General features: G+C 33.0%; 1 protein-coding gene across 5 annotated transcripts; it reads right to left on the bottom strand.

Moving 5' to 3' along the window:
* Nucleotides 1–5,689: 5,689 nt before the first annotated feature.
* On the bottom strand, nt 5,690–11,609 carry LOC140864276 (uncharacterized). 5 transcript variants are annotated; one of them, XM_073268356.1, is made up of 10 exons: nt 11,369–11,609; nt 10,776–10,852; nt 10,613–10,690; nt 10,042–10,154; nt 9,867–9,932; nt 8,475–8,576; nt 7,847–8,402; nt 7,056–7,261; nt 6,526–6,689; nt 5,690–6,041 (listed from the first exon to the last, which is right to left on the bottom strand). In XM_073268356.1, the coding sequence occupies exons 1-10, from the start codon at nt 11,485–11,487 to the stop codon at nt 5,906–5,908; spliced, it is 1,617 nt and encodes a 538-aa protein (XP_073124457.1). In that variant the 5' UTR covers nt 11,488–11,609; the 3' UTR covers nt 5,690–5,905. The 5 variants fall into 5 exon arrangements, with proteins under 5 accessions (XP_073124457.1, XP_073124459.1, XP_073124460.1 ...); XM_073268358.1 differs by having other exon boundaries at nt 7,847–8,384; XM_073268359.1 differs by having other exon boundaries at nt 11,341–11,525.
* Between the last annotated feature and the right edge of the window lie 12,233 nt (nt 11,610–23,842).

The raw sequence follows: 23,842 nt of genomic DNA, 5'->3' as shown, positions 1-23,842 counted from the left end.
TAAACCTGGAGATCCATAGAGCAAGTACCAGTTGATCAAGTGATCGTTAAGGGAAAGCAAGGATTTGGCCTCTGCTCAAAATCATGACTCATTCAATCAAGATAACCTTCCTAAACCTCCTGCAGCCCTTAATTTAAAGAAATATTCAAAATACATTAACCATGTTATCATCCTTTATAAGAAATGGAAGATTAATAATTAAAAACTAGTTTGAAACAGATGATGATCATGAATATGATACATTTCATGAATATCATATAAATAATTTTGATTTAACCATATTCGAATCAGTTTATCAACTAAAAATTGTAATAGTAATGAATGAATGGAACCAAATTAGAATAAAATCATTTATCTGTTACAAATGAATCAGATCTATAAACCAATGTGTAAACTGATGAATAAGAAAAATTCCGCAACCAAGAAGATTCCGCAACCTGGTATTACTAATGTCTGGATTAACCTTAGATATTGAGATTAAAAATTTATTTGATAAAATAATCTTACTAAAAGATTCACGTCAAATAAATCAATATTGGAATAGAATAAAAAGATCTCCAAACCCTCTATTTCAAAAATCATAAAAAAGAACATTTTTCAAGCAACTGAAAAATGATAATTCAGATTTTTGAAAATAAAGAAATTGAAGACATAACAATCTGTTATGAATAAGAATAAACTTTGTTATCGAAATCCGATCAACAAAAACAAAATAATAAAAGTAACAATTTTTACGAAAATGTATGAAAATACAAAAATGAATATCTTTAATTTATATTCTCAAAATATAAATTTTGATATAGAAAATTGTGAAAACAATTTGAAACATCTTAAAAATTGTCAATCTTCAATTGATAGTTTCGAAAATTTTCAGAATTTATTAGAACAGATAGATTCAACAAAAAGGCTTTTAATAGCCTTAAGAAAAATAAGAAGTTCTATCATCTGTTAAAATGACAGAAGTAACAATTCCAAATCAAAACAGTCAGATTGATGAATCTGAAGAAAACCAAGAGTATAATTTAAATATTATATTTAATCAAAGTAAGTTTGCTGAAATATAGAAAACATGATTTTCTAATTCAAAAACTAATTTAATAGATCAACCGGGAATATTAAGTAAGATTTCAAATTTTATTAATCCCAGAAAAAATTTAATTTATTATTCGATTCGTACAAAAGAACGATCTTGTAAAATAAATAACGAATCAAGGTCTAATACTCTGAAGTTATTAACAACTCAAGATATTGATACCATTATGGCAAAAGCCAGTGAAAAAAAACGATCTGAACTGAAATATGTTCATATCGAAGGAATTGAAATAATAATATCAGCTCACTACCGAGAAGGAATAGATACACCAATTGAAATAACAGTTCGTGACAAAAGGATACGTAATTTCGAGGATTCTATCCTTGGAAAAATTGAAAGAAACTTATATTACAAAAAGATGAAATTTTGTATTTATCCACAGTACAATATATCTCTTTTTGATAAAAATATAAATGATGTTTTAACACTATATTATTACTTTTATAGAAATAATCTTATGTTAACAGGAAACCATCCAATCAATATAAACTATGTTGTCGGTTTAGCGATGAGTGATAATTCTCAAACAGGAATAATTTCAACAAAACCAACTATTTCTGTTGAAAGAATGTTTGAAAATATTACAAGAATTGAACATCCTCGAAAAACATTTATTGAAGAAATAAATCCCTATAAAAGATGGAGTTCAGATGACCTCCAAATCACAAAACATTCTGTACCAAGAAGATCATTATCATTTGCTAGAAATGATATTCTTGAGAAAATTGGAGCCATGAATCAAAATATTCTTAAAATTAAACAAGCTATTGTTAATGAATCAACCTCATCGTAATGACGTTCTTAATAAAATTTTTTATTAGAAAAAGATCTAGGAGATTTAGAAAATAACATTAATAAGATCAATCTAACAATACAAGAATTAGAGAAAAATTTCAAAGAATATATTGATTTAGCCACGACTAGATTAATAATTGAACAAGAAAGACATAACAATGAAATATTAAACTATCTTAAGGAAGTTCTTCCAATAGATATAGGAAAAAGGAAAATGGAAGAAGAACCACCATTCAAAATTGAATCATGGTATAGAAATCCCCTTAGTTATGAAAAACATAAGTATGGAGATGTTTAATGAAACAGATCAATCTAATTTTGAACAAATAGGAATAAATACAGAAGAATTATATTATTCACATCAGGAATCAGAACAATACAGAGATATGGATATTTCAGAATCAGAATCCGAAGATAATTCTAGACCACGATTAAATCTACGAACAAATGTAGAAGGTAGTGACGGAAGAGATGATGAAGAATTTAAATATAACAGAGACAAATATTCTGGATCTTATAAAGATGTTAGAGACATTTTTAGAGAATCAAAAACATCAGGATTTGTGAAACAAAATATTTTAGATTTAGGTTGTTCAACAGCTAAAGAAAGAAAATCAAAGATAGATCATTGAGCAAATGAACTATCAGTACAAATTTAATTAACACCATGTCACAAAAGTGAGAATATTCAAGTTTTAACTCATGGGATGATAAAAATGACATTGGTAGGAGCAGTCTTGGGCTGAAAACCTAATAATTACTAATCTACCACAAGGAATGACAGGACATCGATATTTTGAACTATTCGTTGATGCCCTGTATCAAGAATTTTTAGGAGTATCTAATAATGATGCTAATCTGGTAGCTAAGAACATAGAACAGAATAGATCAATTTTTATTCTAGATAATATTAAATTATGCAATTTATGTTACTTAGAAGAATTTATTTGTGATTACGAAACAAACTATTATCAGTTAATAGACGCTGATAAAAAAGAACATTATAAATTAAGTATCTTTAATAAAATACCTAATATACTAATAAATAGTAAAGATGAATTCTTAACTAGTCCTTATGCTAAAACTTTAGGAGAAGCTATCAAATTCATCAAAGATATAATAACAAAGAAATGTCATAAAGTAACACTAAATAAAAGAATCTCTAAATCCTACAAACAAAACAATAACCTCTGTTGTGATAAAATAAAATTCACAGTAAAAGAATATGGCTACAAAATAAACAAACCACATAAACATTTAAAAAGACAAAAACAAACTAAACCTAATAAACCTTATAAAACATTTAATAGGAAATTCATTCCTTATAAGAAAAAGAAATTCAAAAGGAATTTTTTCAGAAAACCTTATAGAAGAAAATTTTATAAAAAGTTTGATAATAAAAAACCACCTTACCCAAAAGGTCTTGAAAGAATTGCACATATTGGTTGTGCAATGAAGAAGGTCATTATGCAAATGAATGTCAAAAACGAAATGAAAATAAAAACAAAGTTAAACTTTTAGAAGAACTATACACTATTGGATTTTATCCGGTTGAAACAATTGAATATTCATCAGAAGATGAAAATATTTATTATCTTGATGAAACAAGTGAATCAGATTTTGAATCCGATTCCACATTTGATGATTCAGAAAATAATAATGATTAAATTAAGAACAAAGACATTTTTGGAACAAATTAAGCAATAGGGAGTTGAAACAAAGTTTAAACCAACTAGGGAGTAAACGCAAAGTTAAGTTTGGTTTGGAAAGTGATTTGTAAGTTGCCCAAAATTTAACAGATTAATATATCTTTAATTTTTTTTAAATTTTTGGTCTAACACACCTCCGACTCATGTTCTAATTACACGCACCATGATATAATTATTTATTATATTTTAATGTTTTTTTATATGATTTAACCCAATTGCCATATTTGAGAATAAATAACTTCTTTAGATCATTTTGGATGCATTTTTTTCGAAAACATATATCCTTAAATCTTCATTTATCTTTATTATTAAATATATATATATATATATATATATATATATATATTTAAACACTTGAGAAACATCATTTCAGAGATCAATATTAGTGACAACTTTGATAATATCACTTTATAACAATATTTAATATTTTCTCAAGATTATGCAACATAAATCTAAAATAATATTTATTTGTCCGAATCTTATATACATTATTAAAAATACAAATACTAAATACGACATATATAAAATAGAATCATGTAACTCTTAATTGAATAATTATATATTTAATAAATTCATTAATAATTTCAATTTCTAAATCAATTATCTAAAATATTACTTACTAAAAAATTATAATTAAATATATAAATATCAATAATATAAAAAATTTAAAGAGTCAAATTTTACTCTATTTTCATCTTAATTTATATGTTATTTTCAAATTTTCAAAACAAGTTATACTTTGTTTTAAGTTCTAAATTTGTATCTCCCATAGTTTTAACTGGGTTTTAGTGTTGCAAAAAAAAAAAAAAAACTACTACTAAAACTCGTACCGAGTTTTAGTAGTCACACGCAAATTTCCTGCATCCTAGTGTGCAGTACCCAATTTTAGTGATCGCACACAAATTTTCTGCGTTTTAGGATTCAGGTTACCTGCACCCTAGGGTGCAGGGTTTTTTATGTGCGACCACTAAAATCCGATATCAAGTTTTAGTGTTTTTCCTGCACCCTAGGGTGCAAGTGATACCCTAGGGTGCAAGTGATCATTACTATATATATATATATATATATATATATTTGATCACCTGCACCAATTCGTGTGCGACCACTAAAACCCGGTTTTAGTGGTGCAAAAACAAAAAAACAAAAAACCACTAAAACCCGGTAGTGGTGCAAAAAAAAAAAACAAAAAACCACTAAAACCCGATACCAGGTTTTAGTGGTCGCACATAGATTTCTTGCACCCTAGGGTGCAGGTGATCAGGTCTGTATATATATATATATATATAGAGAGAGAAATTTTCAGCTGCCCAACCATGTTTTTCCACTTGGCCCGCGACCACTAAAACCCGATAGTGGATTTTAGTGGTTTTTGTTTTTTTTTTCGCATCACTAAAACCCACTATCGGATTTTAGTGGTTGCGGACCAAGTGGGGAAACATGGTTGGACAGCTGAAAATTTCTCTATATATATATATATATTAAAAATTTTTTCCTTCCCAAAAAATGATGCACAATTAGTCTTCGACAACTAAAACTCGGTACCGTGTTTTAATTATGCGAAAATTTAAAAAAAAAACAACTATGTCAAGAGCGAAGTGGGCAATAATGATTGGACAGCTAAACTCATATATATATATATATATATATATATATATATGTATGTAACATAACATGTCTGGTAAAGTACGTGTAGATGATCTGTTCTTAGTCTTGGGGGTCTGCAAGTATTCCAGTCTCTTTAAAATGCATTATATATAATGCTTCGATTTCACTTTAAAACAAAAAAAATGGTCTGTCCCTTGATTTTTGTACTTCGAATTTTGGATTTCTTGCTTTCCACGAGATGCTAAAGATTACTACAAATCATAAAGACATCAATCAAGTCAAGCATCCAAAAACCATCCAAATAAATCAAGATGGAGCCACAATATTCAAGATTTGTATAGTTAATTCAAAATAGTTTTGCTCCTCTGATTTTCAATATTTAGTGTATTTTTACATGAAGGTGTTTATCCTACAATTAACGTCATTTCTTAGTCAAATTTCTGAACCTGCCCGTCGCCCGAGCTAAAAAAGAAAAAAATAGGAGAAATTTCACAAAATACTCAAACCCGCAGTTGGCTTAAACTACAGATTCTGAACATCTGATTCTATATTTGCAATGCAACTTTAACAACACCCATCAATTTTTTTTTATTTTTTTTTTGTCAAATATTTTTTTTTTTGCCAGAGATTTACAACAAACAATCTACATAAAAAACCAGTGAACTTGCCAGAGTTTAATGACGTCCTCAAAAGACAACATCATTTAGCTCGTATCATCCAAAACCTGCGAGCTTCTTATTCCCCAAAATGACCGAGGCCTCATTTTCTTCCTCGTGGCTGAAAAGTGCCAACCCATGTGAGTTCCACATGAGGTGCATTCAGCAATCGACCATGCATACCTGCACCAATACGAGCACAAAATATCAAACTCACAACATTTGACGCATAAACAACAAACCAAGATTGAGAACGTGTAAAGTATGTTCTTGTGCCTGTCGTGATATGGATACCGTGGGATACTTCTATTCAAGATTTTTTTTTCTAGTCGACTCTTATTCACTGGCCAAATCTTAAATAGATGGCCCGTTAAATTATAGTAAAATCAATTTTTACATCACAAATATGATATAAAGAGAGGAACAGGTTGTAGAAATTTAGTTTGTTAAGTACTGATTCCCAACTCATCAAGTATCAGGCAGTAAAGCTGACATTGAGCAATAGAATATAATTGCAGTAAATAAAAGACTAAAACTATATCTTATCGTGGTGCTTCATTACAAAAGATATTGGCTTAGATGGCAATGAAACACTATGCTTAACAAGCAAATTTAGATGGATCTTAAATTAGGAGACAATGGAAGTTGTCAAAAGAAGAGAATATACCCGGGAAACCAGCTGAATTCTTTGACTGGAGGCCCTGCAACTCCAACTCCATGTGTTTTGAAGAGAGTCATTACCTCATGCACAAAACCATGTGGATTAGCATAGGCCCCAAGCGGGCCATCGCTAGACATGATTAACACATCACTTCGCCTTCCAATCAACATCTATGAAAGAAACAAGGTAAGCAAAATGAAATAATTGATTCAACAGAGATACAAAGGCAAACAAATGCTATAACATATATTCATCCACGGTAGCACATTCATATTTAAATGTACAACAAATGCACACAGTTATAGAGATTGTAATATAATGGTTAATGAATAATTCGTTCACTCGTTAAAAAAATATTGAGTAACACATAATTTTGAAAGGAAGGTACCTATTTCATCAAAAAAATTAATAGATAATATCCAGAAAGAACAAACAAGCATCCAATGAATGAAAAAATGGGAGCACGAGGCATATATGAAAAATTTGCATTCATGGATTTTATGTGAAGGTGGCACAGAAATGACATGCTACGTTACCTGGCAAGATTTGCACTGAATTTTATCGAAACTTTCAAGTAACTCAATTTCCCTTCGCAATCTATAAGAAGTTCCATCAATTTCCAAAAGCTCTTGCCTCTTAGATTCAGATATTGGAATTTTACTAGCAATGTGAAATGAAAGAAGATCCGGTTTCATTACAAGCCCCTCCATGCTTGGTGCCTTAACAACTTGTTTCCACCTATCTGCAACATTACATTTATGTAAATTACACTTTCAAGTTTTCAGTCATGCAACTTCATTTTGTAAAAGGCTATTTATCTTTTGTGCCAAATGAAGAAAGAAAGCATAGACATAGGCTAAGGTCACATGAACTTATAGTACATTTAAAGGGATAGAACATGAGATGTTGCAGAACATGACAAGTTGCAGAACATGTGCAGTTCCTGACTTCATTTCCTAAACGAACGGGTGCATAATAAAAACTAGTAGTTAGACATACATGTTGTATATCTGGAATACCCAAGCAGTCAGTATATAAGTCTCTGCTTAACTCAGAATATATAAATAGATAAAATAGATAATAAAGTGTTTGGATTTAGAGTTTTTTCTTTAAAAAAACCAAAGAAAAATTGAGGTATTAAAACCATGAAGCATATTATGGATACTATAAATTTGGTATATCGTATATAAGGTGCTCTTAAAATTAATGTATAGTGTAGATGTTGATATTCTCCCAGAACCTCATAAAAAATCTGGTTGCGTATGGGACCATAAGATAAGCAATATGAGAAAACAAGTGATACTTGAAGGGTAACAAAGGACCTTACCGGCTACCTTTCTAGCAAGAGAATAAGAATCGAACATGTTGTAAACCCAACAGGGCCAAAATGCTCCAGGAACATTCCGAACCAGGGCTATCGAGCGTTTTTCCCATTTTGCCTTGTAGCGATGTTGCACGCCTGTGAAGGTCCTTTTTCCAGCATTAGGACTAGCATGTACACTCGGTGTGTTGTGTTTTGAATTCACGGATCTCAAATAGATATCCAATTGTGACGGTTCAGGATGAAATTCTGAATGTTGCACAAAGTTCTCATCATCACTGCTCATTGACTCATCATTTAGGTTAGGGTAACAAGAGGCTAGAGCAGATTGGTGCAAATTTTTTTCTGCTGATGAAAGTTCACTTTCAAAACTCCCCTCTGACATTGCATCAGAATCATTTCCCTCCTCACAGCTGCGGTGATTAAGCTGAGAATCCTTTAAAGATGGTGTGCTCCAGATACTACTTGTTTGCAATGTTCTCAATGGAGCCAGCTTGCCAACGACTTCCTGTGGTGTTCTTAGTGGTAGATCTTCCCTTATTATCTGAACCTCCCCACATGGCTATTTAAAAGCAATCAGACAATTATAAAATGAATGGTACAAAAGATGTCTCTAGCTTGAAAAAGAACTCACCGCTCCCTCTGCATCAATCAAACGGCGCTTCAGACGAAAACGCTGCTGGCCACGGGCAATTACGTTTACTGAACCATCTTCCAGCCGCCGATGTTGCCGAATCTGTCATAAATTGTAAGGAACTAAATTATTCTAGAACTAACTATTCTAAATAAACTTAGAGTTGATGGAAGAAATTCTTATTCATGAACAGCAAAAATACTCAACAGAGATGCTTCAACTTACAGAAACCTGACTCCAAACTAAAAATTCCATGGTTTCCCGATAGAACCCTATTTCACCCAAGTTGTTTCGGAACCAGAAAAAAGAAGCGGTTTTTCGCACAGCTTGCTCATAGTGCAGGTTCAGCTTGTATATTGTATTTGGCCGAAAAGTTATGAAAGACCGTCAAGTTCATTTTTTATCGGATTTCTTTGACTGGCTAACAACTCATATAAAACTAATTTCCTGGCTCACAATTAGAGTACCTATCTATTTGAACTTCGACCTGAGACATACTTAAATACCAAGCTTGTGAACTGTCCCCCGCCCACTTCTGAGCCTTGATGACCGGGAGGGCTGGATAGCTGATTAGCTTCTATCCAGCGAAGGGAAGGAGAGGAAGAAATAAATAGAGAACAGGTGCCCTTTCGGATGGGAGTTGAATACATACGGCTTTTTGGCCTATGCTTACTGAAGATTGCCCGCAGAAAATGAAAATTTGAAGTGACAATCTCAAGTAATTCCAGGTAACCAGGCTATACTCTTTGCTCCCAACTGAGAAGCAATATGCCAAAAATAATAACGATATAGCTAATTTCCTCATTTTAGTAGTTAGGTCAAAACAGTTTGGAAGTTTTACAAGCTTCAACCTTTGAAGATAAATAAATCTGATTTATGACATTCCACCGAGGACTAAGTGCTGAAGAAGTATTCTGCCTTGAATAGATTATGAATCTCACATGGAAATGAAAATTAAAGACATATCTCTCATGTTTATCCTCTCCCACACATCTTTATAATCATTATTAAAATTTATTCTTCCCTCCATGTAATCAAGAAGATTATGATAATTAAGTTAAATTAAAATACCAGATGAAAAAAAATTATGCTTGGCAGTGAAGTACAAAAAATATATTGTCCATAAAATTTGTATTGCTAGAAAAAAATTCCAACAATCACAAAACATGAAATATTTAACAATTTTCTATGCATAAGCCATGCATATTATGGTTGCATCTCTTGATAGTGTTAGATTACATTCTTTATTGTAATGCCTGATGCTATAAAAATGCATTGGTAAATAATGAATCTGGTCTAGAAAAGACCAAGAGAATCTTGTGCATGAAAAACAGAAAAATCAACTATTTCCTGCAGCAGAAATAAGCAGCTGTTCTACAGAATTCTGCTAACCTCAGCAGTCGTGCCAGTAGTTGAAAATCTTATCCTGTCACTATTAGAATCTCTATAAACGCGAACCTGAAATACATCGCTAGCATCAAGTCAACACTAGAAAAAACAGCTAAAATAAAGTAATGACATCTGAAAAGGACGTAAAATGGGTAGGAAGTAGGAAAGATTGCCTTACCACACCAATAGTATAAGGAGCATCAGCTTGTCTCATTGCTCGTTCAACTCCAGTTATAAAATTAGGGAGAATCACTCGAAGTGGAAGCGTCGCCTCTGGGAATAAAACAATACCTACAAAAAGTTGAAAACAAGATTCGGAAGCTAAAAGAATAGATCAGATGTCCATCTTTGATCCTACCATGGACGATATCCCTTGTGATGATCTCATTTATCATAAAGATATTAATAACAAAAACACAAACAAATATCAACTTCAAATGAATGGAGGGCACGGGCACTATCCATGATAAATGATTAGAAGAACTAGACCTGAAAATGCCTTCTTTAAGAGTGGACAAAAGTGTATGTACAACAGTAAGGTTTGAAGATGTGTCATGACTACGTGACTCTTTCAGAGACAAGTGATTAGGAGTGTGATTTCACAAAAAAACAATGCAAGTGTACAAAAAATTTGGAACACTAAAATTATCTTGGATGCTTGAAACAAAACAGAAGAAAATCCAAGTTGAATTATTGCATGAGAAGAAGTTAGCTGTGATTTCATTAAACCTCAACGTTTAAGTAAGTACCTTCTAGATAGAACAGCGGAAGTGTCAGCACAGCGCCACCATCCAGAAATGCCATTCTGTTATGAGTATCGTCGACCTCTGATACACATGGACAAAGCAATTGAATCTCATGTTTGATTCAAACCAATGTAGGGGAAAATATAATTCATACAAAGACGCCTACCACCAAGGTATGAATGCAATGCCACTAAGGAGGTATCATAGGTGTTGGATACAGAAGCACCAGCAGCACCACGGTGACTACAAGCCCGAGACATACATAAATAAAACAAACAAAATATAATAGTACACACTACACATAGTAGCTTAATCATTTAGCTATTCAAGATAACTGAATGAAGTTTGAAAATTTCTTGAGAATTCCAAACGTTTAAGAGGATTACTTGTAATCATCCTACATTCTGACTGGTCCATTTCTCCCATTTGTAATTCACACAGCAACTGAATACATTCACAAAAAGGCATGCGTGCAAAACAAAAAAAACAAAACAAAACAAAACTACACAATCTGTCGGGATCAGCATCACATATTATAGAAATGAAAATAAATAACGAATCAGCTCTGGCACTCACAATCTACCTAATGGCATACAAAAGCCCTAGATCAAATTAAAAAAAAAATGATAAGGGCATTCATGTAATGCAAGCCACACATCAAATTCCAGAAATTGAAAAGCAAAACAGAAAGCACACAAACGTGAAAACCAAAAATTGGGGAAAATTATTACTCTGAAAATGAAGTAAACATGAACTCACGTATCCTCGTCGGACAAATCGTCATTGTCAACTTCCTCGATTTCCAACTCCTCCGATTCCAGCTCGAGAATTTGCTGGATTTGTAACCTCTCACTCTCTGGTATCGAATCGTCCTCCATGCTTTGTGTTCAACTTACCACCCAACACTCGATTTTGTTTGCTTGCGTTAAGTGCCACCACAAACCAAACGTGTCTCGTTTTCAATAATCATTTTTTCAATTCATATATATCAAATAATAAATACCCCAGCCATATTACGTTCCAATTAAACAAATATTATTTTTCAGATCATGATACCACTCACTCATAATTATGTTGTAAAATATTCCATAAAAAATATATGAGATTTGTTAATATCATTAAGAATGTTCACTTAAGAGTTTATATTTGTCAATATTAATATATGATTTAAGATCATAAAATATAATATTGATTTGATAGCCTGATATTATTATTACCAATATTCTAGAAGAATATATATTTGGTTTTTATATATATAAATATATATTACATTTATAAGTATTTATGAAGAATATCGAAGATATATCTATTATTGGTTTTACTTGTTTATACATATATATATATTGGCATACCATATATAAAAAATCTTGATGTTAATATTATGGGTGTGTCTAATTATTTGATTTTTTATTCTTACAAAATCATTCTTAAATATTTTACTTACAATATTTTGTTGTTCAAAGAAAAATAATCAACAATTGATATTAAAATATTCACGAAGAATATATATTCTATTTAAAATTGAATATATATCAATATTTCTTAATAATTTTGATTTAATTAAACATGAATTTATATTCTTGTTGGTGATTAATCGACGTTTTGGTGATCTAACAAAAAAAAAAACCAAGTAATATTATTAAAGAAGATAATAGACCAAAAAGATACTTATCAAACAAATGAGTCATCGTGAAAACTTAAAAGATCAGATTGACATTCAGATGGATTATCGGAGAAATCAGATTAGTTGTCAATCGGATCAGTTATCGAAGAAGACCAGATGAGTTCTCGCGAAGTCTAGATAAGCTATCGAAGAAAACAAGAAGATCAAGTCATCGTAGCCAGATCAATTACCGAGAAGAATAAAGCTGCAACAATGGATCAAAAAGTGAAACACATTAAATGCAGTTTTAAACGTTGCATATCAGATCCAACAAGTCAAGATTTTAGAGCCGATTTTTCAGGACATTGTTGGCGGCTCAGTTGCAAAAGTTGGCGGCTTATGATGACAGACAAACGACTACCTTTTGGATCTATATATACCTAAAGATTTGAATTGAAGAAAATACAATCTTGTGTAGTGAAAGATCAAGCAAACACGAAAAGCATACACAAGAAATCTTCAAATCTTTAGCCTGACTCATCACTTATCAAATCATCATTGATTTGAGTCAGTAGCTGCTCTCCACAAGTGACCAAATCAAATTGCCAAAGAGAGAACAGATCAAAAATCCGACAGATCATTATTTCATCTGTTTTACTTACAAAATTTGTTCTGTACTGTTGTTTTTTCTAAGAGTTCTTGTTTAGACGTTTGGATAAGTCCTAAACAGGATTGAGTTTGTACAAAGAGTTGTATAAATCAAAACCTTCTAGTGAAATCTTTCTGAAAACAGAAAAAGGGATGATGTAGGAGAATTAACCTCCAAAGGATGCTCCTACCAGTGACGTTTCTCCTGAAAAACCTGTGGATGTAGAATTTTTTGAAGAAATACTGGCTGAGCATCAAATTCCATCTGGTGATCAAATCATGGATGAACCACAGATGGAAAATCCTACTTTTGAAGACTCTATCTTTGAAGATATTCGTACCAATTCTCCAGAACAAGTGATGCTGTCCAATTTTGAAGAAATCAATTTCGATCCGAGCACAACACTCATTCCATTTGTTCCAGTTGCAGATCAAACTCAAGTACCATATGCAGAATCAATGGAACCATTCTTGCTAGAACATTTGGTAATGGACCTTCCTCCTATTTTCAAAACAAATCCACAGTGTATTCAGGCCTATTACTATATGTTCGATGACAAGTTGACTCTTTCATCTGCAACCTTCTCGTGGATATCTATCTCAGATCAAGTTGATTCGCCTGAAATTATGGAAGATGTTGTCTTTGAGCCTACTGCTGTTACTGCTACACTGCTTCAAATTTGTGACTCCACTCCTTCTGAAGAAGCTGCTCCATCCTCTTCTCAACAGATTGAAGTACAACCTATTCAATTCTTATCTGACTCCCTTAATCAGCTGTTTAATCTGGTTTCTGATCTACAGACCGAACAAACTCAGACCTCTACAGAGCTTCAAGACTTCAAGGCCAGTGTGCTAAAAATGGTAAGTGATATTAATGAATCCGTGTTAAGCGTACGAAAGAAGCAAACAACGGAATACATGAACATTCTTCGAAAACTCAAAAGCCTACAAGCCTCCACCGAAACTAACAAGAAGCAGCTTAATGATACTTTTGGTACCCAGCTCATGATTATTCTGGACCTTTTATCAGAGAATGGTGATGCCAAAAAGGGGAAAAAGACTACCTCATCAAAGGCCAAAGACAAAGGAAAGAAATGAGAAGCATCAGATCAAAGAGGAATATATCTTGGAATTTTTTGACATTTATTTTGTCTTAAAAAATTATTATTCGATCTATGCAAAAATACTTTTGGAAAGTATTTTGATCTACCGTCTTTGTCTTAAATTTATCCGGACATTGACTTGGTTTTGACATCACCAAAAAGGGGAAAATTGTTGGAAATCAAACTCTAAAGTTTTGGTGATAACAAAGTCAAAACAAAACCAAGTAATAAAATAAACAAGAATTTAAGGACAAATGTAAGACAGATCGAAACGGACTCATACAGACCAAAGCTTAAACAAGATGCCAGATCAAGTTTTCGATGAAATTGAAGTTTTGGATAAATCGAGTATTTGATCTATACATTTCCCACGACAACTTACGTCAACAGATCAAATACACTGAACCTCTACTAGAACAAACCAGATCGCTCTACCAGATCAAGTAACCATGAATCAGATCAAAGTATCATTTGAAAGTATATATCCGTTGCTAAGGTTTTTGAGCTAAAAGACAAAAGCATTTAATGGAGTTTTTAACGTTCGTTGGCTTCCCTCAAAGTCAAGATTTGTGAGCCAATTTATTAGATATGTTGGCAGCTCAACTTCAGAAATTATTGGCGGCTCACTGGCTAGTTTTTGAAGACTATAAATATTCGATGGTTTGAATGATTCAAGAACATGAGTGAACATCACAAGCTACTGAAGTCAAAGATTGTCAAATTCATCCAAAAAGCCAAAAAGCCTTCACTTAATTTCCTAACTCAGAAACTCACTCTTATTAGATCAAAGTTTCAAAACACTGAATTAGAGAGTATTTTGAAGATCAATCGAGCTCAAAGAAATATATACGATCCAGATCAAAGCTAATCGTAGCTTTCCAGATCAAAATCCCGAAGCACATTCATGATACCACTCACTCATATATTAAACTAATTTTAATTATTATTGATGAGATATGATCCAATTTGATTTTCTCCGGGTCCAAGCTCAATGACTCAATCCATTTGAGTCTCATTTTATTTATTTCGACACTTTATCAAGATCCATAAATTTCTAAAAGCCTATAAGAGGCTCAAGCCCATGAAACTCTTCGACTATCTATAAATAACTCAAGTTCTCTCATTCTTAAGGTACGCACTCTATAGTGACATGCTCAAGTTCTTTAGAACTTTTATTGGAAAATACTAACTTGAGCGTCGGAGTGTCTTCGCCGGGCAACCCCGGCGCCACTCACTTTGCTTTGTAATGCAGGTAACAACCCACGAAGTTCGGTCTTTGAAAAAACCCGAGTATTAATCCGGTTATCCAGATCTCCACCAGTTACCCAGATTTTCTCCAATCGGGTAATATCAAGTTTTTGCTACATCAGCTTGGCGCCGTCTGTGGGAAATTGTTCACTGCATCATTGAGAATGCATACTCCACCACAAACATCTCAAGGAAATAATCGCAATGGAGACTCACATCCCATCTCCGAACCACCGCCTCAGTTTAATTTCACCCAAGAAATGTTGACAGCCTTAATGGAAGGAATGGCTGCACGCGCAGCAACTGAAGCAGTCGCTCAGTTAGTGGCATCCTGTCAACGCCGAATCACCGACAAAAGAGCTCATAAAATAGGGTCATCGTCTCGTGACCCCCCTGATAAAGAAAAACCAAATAAAACTAATTCTAAAGTTAATGACAAAGATCCTGAGGAGAACAAAAAAAATACTACTCATAAAGAATGTGAAACAAGTGCTCAGACAGTTCACGACGTTTCTAAAGAAAACAAAACCACTAATCCAACCCGTAGATATGGATCTCACACATATGTAACTAGAGAGAATTCGACAACAATCTTGCCTGTGCGTCGGAGCCCGTTCACTAATGCCATTTTATCTGAAGCATTGCCTAAGGGGGTCAAAATTCTCAACCTACTTGAGTTCGATGAAACCGGTGATCCTCAAGATCATATCGACAAATTCTACGCGAAAGCTGATTTATATGACATCACAGAGGCGGCTTACTGCAATATATTTTTCGAACAACGTTGTCAGGGTAAGATCTCACATGGTTCAATAAGCTGTCGTCCGAATCCATTGCCAACTTGGAGCAACTCATCTAGCGCTTCATCCAAAATTCTCAATTAACAAGAACTACCCGAAAACAGCAGCATACTTATTCACAATTGTTCAGAAAGAAGGGGAAAATTTGAGAGACTATGTTAAGAGATTTACTCACGTGGTTCATGAAGTCCCACACGTGAACCACGATATGTTATCTGGAATAATGCAGCAAAACTTGCGTCCTGGAAGGTTCAAGGAATCTATAGCAGAAAAATCCCCAAACACCTTTGAGGAGCTGTTGTCTAGAGCCAAAAAATACATCCGCATCGAGGAAACTGATGAGTTGCACTTCTTGGGAAAAATAAAACGAAACGAAGAATACAATGAAATATAACGCAGGACAGAGTGTTATGCCAATCTAAAGAAACTCTATACTCATAGAGCAAACATGTGCAAGCTAAAACAAATTGCTTGCCGCTACTTTATTTGCTCTGCAGATCAAAATGTTTATTTAATTCTTTTCTATTTTAAGTTTAATAATAAACTTACGTTTATTTGTTTACTTTTTTATTTCATTATATAGGAAAAAACCCAGCTCCGTCAACGAATGCTTAACTCATACGTCACGACCCATGCAATCATTAAGGCTACTCATCCATAAGAGGCTTGGCCAGCCCTGAAGGACTACCTAAGATACGATGCTGTAAGAGGTTAAGACGACAAAAATACAGTCCCGGTATACCTCAGCACCTAACAACTAGAGTGGGTTCAGGACTTCCCTATGAGACAAAATCTTAGGAACTTGATGCATTCCTTAGTACTCCATGTTAAGCACTATGTTATTTCTTCTAGAGCACAAAAAAAAGTCATAGTGACTATAAAAAATTCATAAAGTCATAGTGACTATAAACAATTCAAAAAATTCATAGCGACTATAAACAATTCAAAAAGTCATAGTGACTATAAATAATTCAAAAAAGTCATAGTGACTATAAATAATTCAAAAAGTCATAGTGACTATAAATAATTCATCAAGTCATAGCGACTATAAAATTTTTTTCAGAAGAAGTCATAGTGACTATAAACAATTCAAAAAAGTCATAGTGACTATAAATAATTAAAAAATCATAGTGACTATAAATAATTTATCAAGTCATAGTGACTATAAATAATTTATCAAGTCATGATGACTATAAAAAATTCATGAAGTCATAGCGACTATAAAAAAATAAATTTTCAGAAGAAGTCGTAGAGACTATTAAAAATTTGTCAGAAGAAGTCATATCGACTATAAAAAAATTTATCAAGTCATAATGACTGTCACAAAATTCATCACGTCATGATTACCATAAAAAAATCACCAAGTCCTAAGGACTATACAAAATCATAGCCCCAAGAGGTTATATCCAATGCATCAACCTAAAAGGTTACATGAAATACACTAACTCAAGGGTTTTCATAGAAAACACTAATCCAAGGGATTGCAGAAAACACATTCTCTCAAGAGAGTGCTTAGAAGACAAAAATCTCTCAGGCGTTCGGAAAACTCTCCGTTGAAAATATTATAAGTGGCGGTTCTAACACATCCACCGGAATAGCAGTTGTGGTACAACGCCCATATGTGGGCAAACGCAATAACTGCTGTTATACCCCACGGCCTAATTTTCGAAAATAATGAAAAATTCAATATTATCGATAGGTTCTGCTCGATCAACAAAAAAAAATTAGTATTTCGGTTCGCCCTCAACAAAGACAATACTTTATCCCATAGCGTACACCCCACCAAATATATATATTTTAAAAATATATATATCTATTACATCCTTACCACTACCACTCAATATAAATCAACATCATATTTATTAAAAAAAGGAGTGAAATATTTTCTCGCCTGGAGTGAAATACTGAAATTTCTGAACAAATAAAATCAGAAATTTGAATATCATGCTCAAAATGTACAAATATAAATTCGTGATTTGATAGACCATATCGTCATATAATAATAATAACAAGAAGTAATAGCATCAAACACTTTGACATGATAATTAAGTGTATATTTCAAAACATGTATCATTTTATGTGTATATAGATATGTATACGCATCTATCCCCGTCATAGACCGAGTTCATCGTCGCCAACATCATCCACCGCCGGCGTCAGCACCGCCACCGTCTCACCACCGACGGTCGCCATCACCTCCATCTCCAGCCATCCTCGACGGCCGCCACCATCATCATCCTCAAAGTGCAAGCGATTGCCAATATCTCCCTCCTCGATTTGCAGCGCCGCCATGCTCCTCCACCTCTGATCGAGTACAGAATCTGGCTCCGTTCCCACCGAAAACGTAGCCATGACTGGAACTCGAGTTTATGACCTCCAACCCGCCACCACGACCTCGCACAATCAGGTTATCACCACCTTCGAATCCAGATCAGGAATTATCCACGACCATTGGACAGACCATGGCTGGAAATCGAACATGCCGGTGTAACTTTCCCGGTGCCACCGCCCCTCGCCACCCCATAGCCGCCCCCTCCTTCACGCAGTAACGCCTGAACCCCCTCCTTGGTCTGCACAACCACGTCGCCCCCTCCTGCAGTCACATTACCACCATCTCCGACAACCACCACACACCATGCCCTCGCCCACCCTCCCCCCTTTCGATTTCAGATCTGGGTGCCTTCGAGCTCACGAAAGCAGCACCATGGCTGAAATTCGAAGATCACCTCCGCTGGAAACAATAAACCAGCGCCGTCGCACCTCGCCGTCGCCTCACCGAGAACTGCCTTCAGCTTGGCCATGAATTGGGGAGACGATGATGAACCATGGAGAGGGATGAAGATAACATACGATACACATATATACATACACACAAAAACTCCTTTGAACAAAAAGGGAGAAAATGCATAAAACGGAAAAAAATGGGGAGAGAGGGGAAACAATTAAAAGTTGACCACAATTAGGGGAATATGATACAAAATTTATTTGTACCTACCATATAAATCCGATTACTTCAACCTCACTTAAAGATTTTTGACACGCGCTCACGCAAATTCTGCAATAAAACAAATAAAAAACTTTAAGTTAGTAAGTTGTGATGAAAAGACTACGATATTGAATTTATAATGATAATTCAGTCAGAATTCTACTGGGTTTCTACAATTATTGTTCTGGAAGGACTTTGATTTCTGTCCAATTACACTACAATCATTATTCTGCCAGGATTTAATTTCTACTGTCTGCACTTCCATTACATCACAGTCCTACTACAGTTACTCCATCACGAAATTTTCGCATTGTCAAACATTATTCGTTGATGACAAATAAATTTTTGAAAAATATTACATGAAGTTTTGACAATACTCAAACTTCCACTATCTGCAAATAATTGCACCACAATCTTACTACACGTCTAATGACAGACTACTAAAAAAAACTCTTACTCTCAACCATCTCTACTAAGCAAGACATGCTCGAGAGTGGGGGGCTTATGATGAGTTATGACCCAATTTGATTTTCTCCGTGTCCAAACCCAATGGCTCAATCCATTTGAGTTTCATTTTATTTATTTGGACACTTTATCAAGGCCCATAAATTCCTAAAATATCATAAGAGGCTCAAGCCCATGAAACTCTTCGATTATCTATAAATAGCTCAAGTTCTCTCATTCTTAAGGTACGCACTCTATAGTCACATGCTCAAGTTCTCTAGAACTTTTATTGGCAAATACTGACTTGAGCGACGGAGTATCTTCGCCGGCAACCCCCGGCGCGACTCACTTTGCTTTGTGATGCAGGTAACAACCCACGAAGTTCGGTCTTTGGAAAAACCCGAGTATTAATCCGATTATTCAGATCTCCACCAGTTACCCAGATTTTCTCCAATCGGGTAATATCAAGTTTTTGATATATCAATGATGTAAAATATTCCTACAAAAATGATTTGTTAATATCATTATTAAGAAAGTTCACTTAAGAGTTAATATTTTTCGATATTAATATATGATTTAAGATCAAAAAATATTCCTGAAAAATATTGATTTGATAGTCTGATATTATTATTACCAATATTTTAGAAGAATATATATTTGGTTTTTATGTATATAAATATATTACATTTGTAGTCAATGATTTAAATAATTATCAGTATTCATGAAGAATATCGAAGATATATCTATTATTGGTTTTACTTGTTCATACATATAGATATATATGGTATGAAAATCTTGATGCTAATATGAAGGGTGTGTCTAATTATTCGATTTTGTATTCTTGCAAAATCATGCTTAAATATTTTACTTGTAATATTTTGTTGTTCAAAGAAAAATAATCAGCAAGTGATATTAAAATATTCACGAAGAATATATATCAATTTAAAATTGAATATGTATCAATATTTCTAAAGAATTTTGATTTAATTAAACATGAATTTATATTTTTGTTGGTGATTAATAGACGTTTTGGTGATCTAACAAAAGAAAAACCAAGTAATATTATTAAAGAAGAAAATATACCAAAAAGATACTTATCAAACAGATGAGTCATCGCGAAAACTTAACCAGATCAGATTGACGTTCATATGGATTATCGGATAAATCAGATCAGTTGTCAATCGGATCAGTTATCGAAGAAGACCAGATGAGTTCTCGCGAAAGTCCAGATAAGCTATCGAAGAAAAAAAGCAGATCATGTCATCGTAGCCTGATCAATTACGGAGAAGAATAAAGCTGCAACAATGGATCAAAAAGTGAAACGCATTAAATGCAGTTTAAACGTTGCATATCAGATCCAACAAGTCAAGATTTCATAGCCGATTTTTCAGGACATTGTTGGCGGCTCAGTTGCAAAAGTTTGCGGCTTATGACGACAAACAAACGGCTACCTTTTGGATCTATATATACCTAAAGATTTGAATTGAAGAAAATACAATCTTGCTTAGCGAAAGATCAAGAAAACACGAAAAATCATACACAAGAAATCTTCAAATCTTTAGCCTGACTCATCACTTATCAAATCATCATTGATTTGAGTCAGTATCTGCTCTCCACAAGTGACCAGATCAAATTGCCGAAGAGAGAGCAGATCAAAAATCCGACAGATCATTATTTCATCTGTTTTACTTACAGAATTTGTTCTGTACTGTTGTTTTTGCTAAGAGTTCTTGTTCAGGCGTTTGGATAAGTCCTAAACAGGATTGAGTTTATACAAAGAGTTAAATAAATCAAGGCCTTCTAGTTGAATCATTTTGAAAACAAAAAAAGGGTGACGTACGAGAATTAATCTCCGAACATCTATAAAATTTATTGCTATCCAAATTATATTTCATCGTAACTTTAACATACACATTAAAGATCCAGAAGATCATTTTATTACTTAAAAATGATGTGTATGATACTATTTGGATTTTTTGAATCCAATTACAATATTAATTCAATAAGGCATGTAATTTCAATAACTTGCTCTAGAAGAGCTCTAATACTCAAAAAGAGTTCATATGCATTTTTTTTTGGAGAAAATAAAATTAAAATTGAATATTGTTTTTGTGTTTACTATACAAATAATATTGAGACAATTGATTTAGTAGATATCAAAATAAATTGGGTGGTACATAAACTCAATTTCTCAAAAATAATATTGTATCAATGTCAATATGATAAAATAAATGTCAAATAGATATGAAGTTTATTGATATTAAAGTTTACTAATATTGTAAACATCAAATTTATTGATACTATAAACTCAACATTTTTTTGACATTATAAACCAGATGTTTTTATGCCAATAGAAGATCATCGATACCAATAATTTTAGAGTTTGACACAATTTATTAGTCTTGACATCCCATATACATGATAATATAATAAATTATTGATATTATACAAAAATATTATCCAATTAACTAGAAGTTATTGGATTGATAAAATAAGATGATTCTCGATCCAAAGAACTAGAGGATTCTGGTATTGATTCTTGATCCAAAGAACGAGAAGATTCCATGATTTCAAGAGTTTTTATGCGTTGATTTATCGAATATGATATAACTATATATAATTCAAACTGTGACCGTGGAATGATCAATGATCATAAATGTGGGTAAACAACCCCTCAAATTGATGTTTGTGAGGATAATTATTGAGAATAATTCTCAGAATATACGGTTAATAAAAAAAATGGTTTGGTTGAATAGTAGTTATCAAATGCCTCAACTCAACTAGTAACCATTGATTTGAAAATAGTGCATCATATTTTGGGATGTGATATGTTGCCAGCAACAAATATTCTAAATTTAGTAACTCATATCCGATTTTAACGGTAATTAAATGTTAAACATGATTAAGCAGTTACTAATCACAAAATTAAGGGAATAAACATGAATAATTGGACTGTGAACAGATCGGAACGTCCGATGGGAGATCGGAGCTTTCGGTGATGATCGGAACGTCCATTCCAAGATCGGAGCTTCCGATGACATGCCATGATGACTAATCAAGGAATTTTGACAAGTGTCGCACATGCAGAGAATGAAGCTTTCGTTCTGCACAACGGAGCTTTCTGATCTGCACCAGTTTTTGCCTATAAATATGGCCATTTGGACGGGATTTTGGTATAAACTCAAATACTCTGAGCGTAGTACCTAAAATTTAATCTACTAAATCGCATGCATTAAATTTAATAAATATTAGGATTATTATTTTTAGGTTTAATTGATTTAAATTCTTTATTTGAATTATTTGCTAATAAAATATTTTTATTATTTATTCAATGATTTTATTTTATTAACTATTTAATTAATGTTTTTAATTGTTTAAGTTTATCTGTCTAAATGATTTTATTGTGCAATTTAAATTATTTTAATATTTTAAAGGTTTAGGTTTAGCTTATTTAAATTATTTTTGATTTTAATTGTTTAGTATATTATTTTAAATGATTTTAATTGTTTAGTTTATTCTCTTAAATGATTTTAATGGTTTAGTTTATTCTTTTAAATGATTTTAACTGTATAGCTTATTTGATTAAATATTTTCGAGTGTCCAACTTATTTATTTTAAATAGCCTAAGTTTGGCGGTTAGTTATTTTAAATTATTTTAAACTATTTAAAATGTTTAGATTATTTATTTAAATTTTTTTTAATTGTTCAAATCATTTTAAAGGTTTTTATTTCCGCTTGTGTATTTATTTAAATTACTTTTAAACGTTAGTCTAGTTTGTTTAATTATTTGAATCGCCCTGCTTGTATTTAAATATTTTACTCGTTGTCGTGACATTTGAATATTTAAAGTGTTTAATTATTAGAATTTTCAAGCTTGTGTTTTATTTAGTGCATTTTAATTCATAGTCATAGTTGCTATTTTGGTCTGACACTTTTTAAAAGTGTGTAGCACTTTTTTCCTAAAACTCACACTCTCAAATTTATATACTTACACTTATACCTACACACTCAAACATTATCCCTAACTTAAAGATTTAACCCTAGCCTCCCAACACTCACACTTTCATTACACGCTCAAACTCACACACAAAACTCACGACTTCCCTGTTCATGCTTAAGAATCCATCGACTTCTTCCTCTCCAAGCTCTTTCGACCACCGCCGCCGACCTGAAGCCACCATAGCCAACCAGAGCTCGAGCGTAGGTGGCCTAGTAGCTGCCGTGTCCAGTTCTTCCAGCTAGGTCCATCGAGTTTCAGCTAGGTTCCATTGATTCTTGAGCATTTCGAAATTAAGGCAAGTGTAGGATTCCTTTGATCCACCAAGCAAGCTATGTATTTTATGTGCTAGTTTCTTAGAATGAATTTCGAAAATATTTCAGCTAGTTTCCCCCATTTCTCTC

This window comes from Henckelia pumila, chromosome 4, assembly GCF_033568475.1.
Source record: "Henckelia pumila isolate YLH828 chromosome 4, ASM3356847v2, whole genome shotgun sequence".
In the NCBI taxonomy this organism is placed as follows: Eukaryota; Viridiplantae; Streptophyta; class Magnoliopsida; order Lamiales; family Gesneriaceae; genus Henckelia; species Henckelia pumila.
The sequence above is the reverse complement of the archived record's forward strand: the minus strand, read 5'-3'. Positions and strand labels throughout refer to the sequence as shown.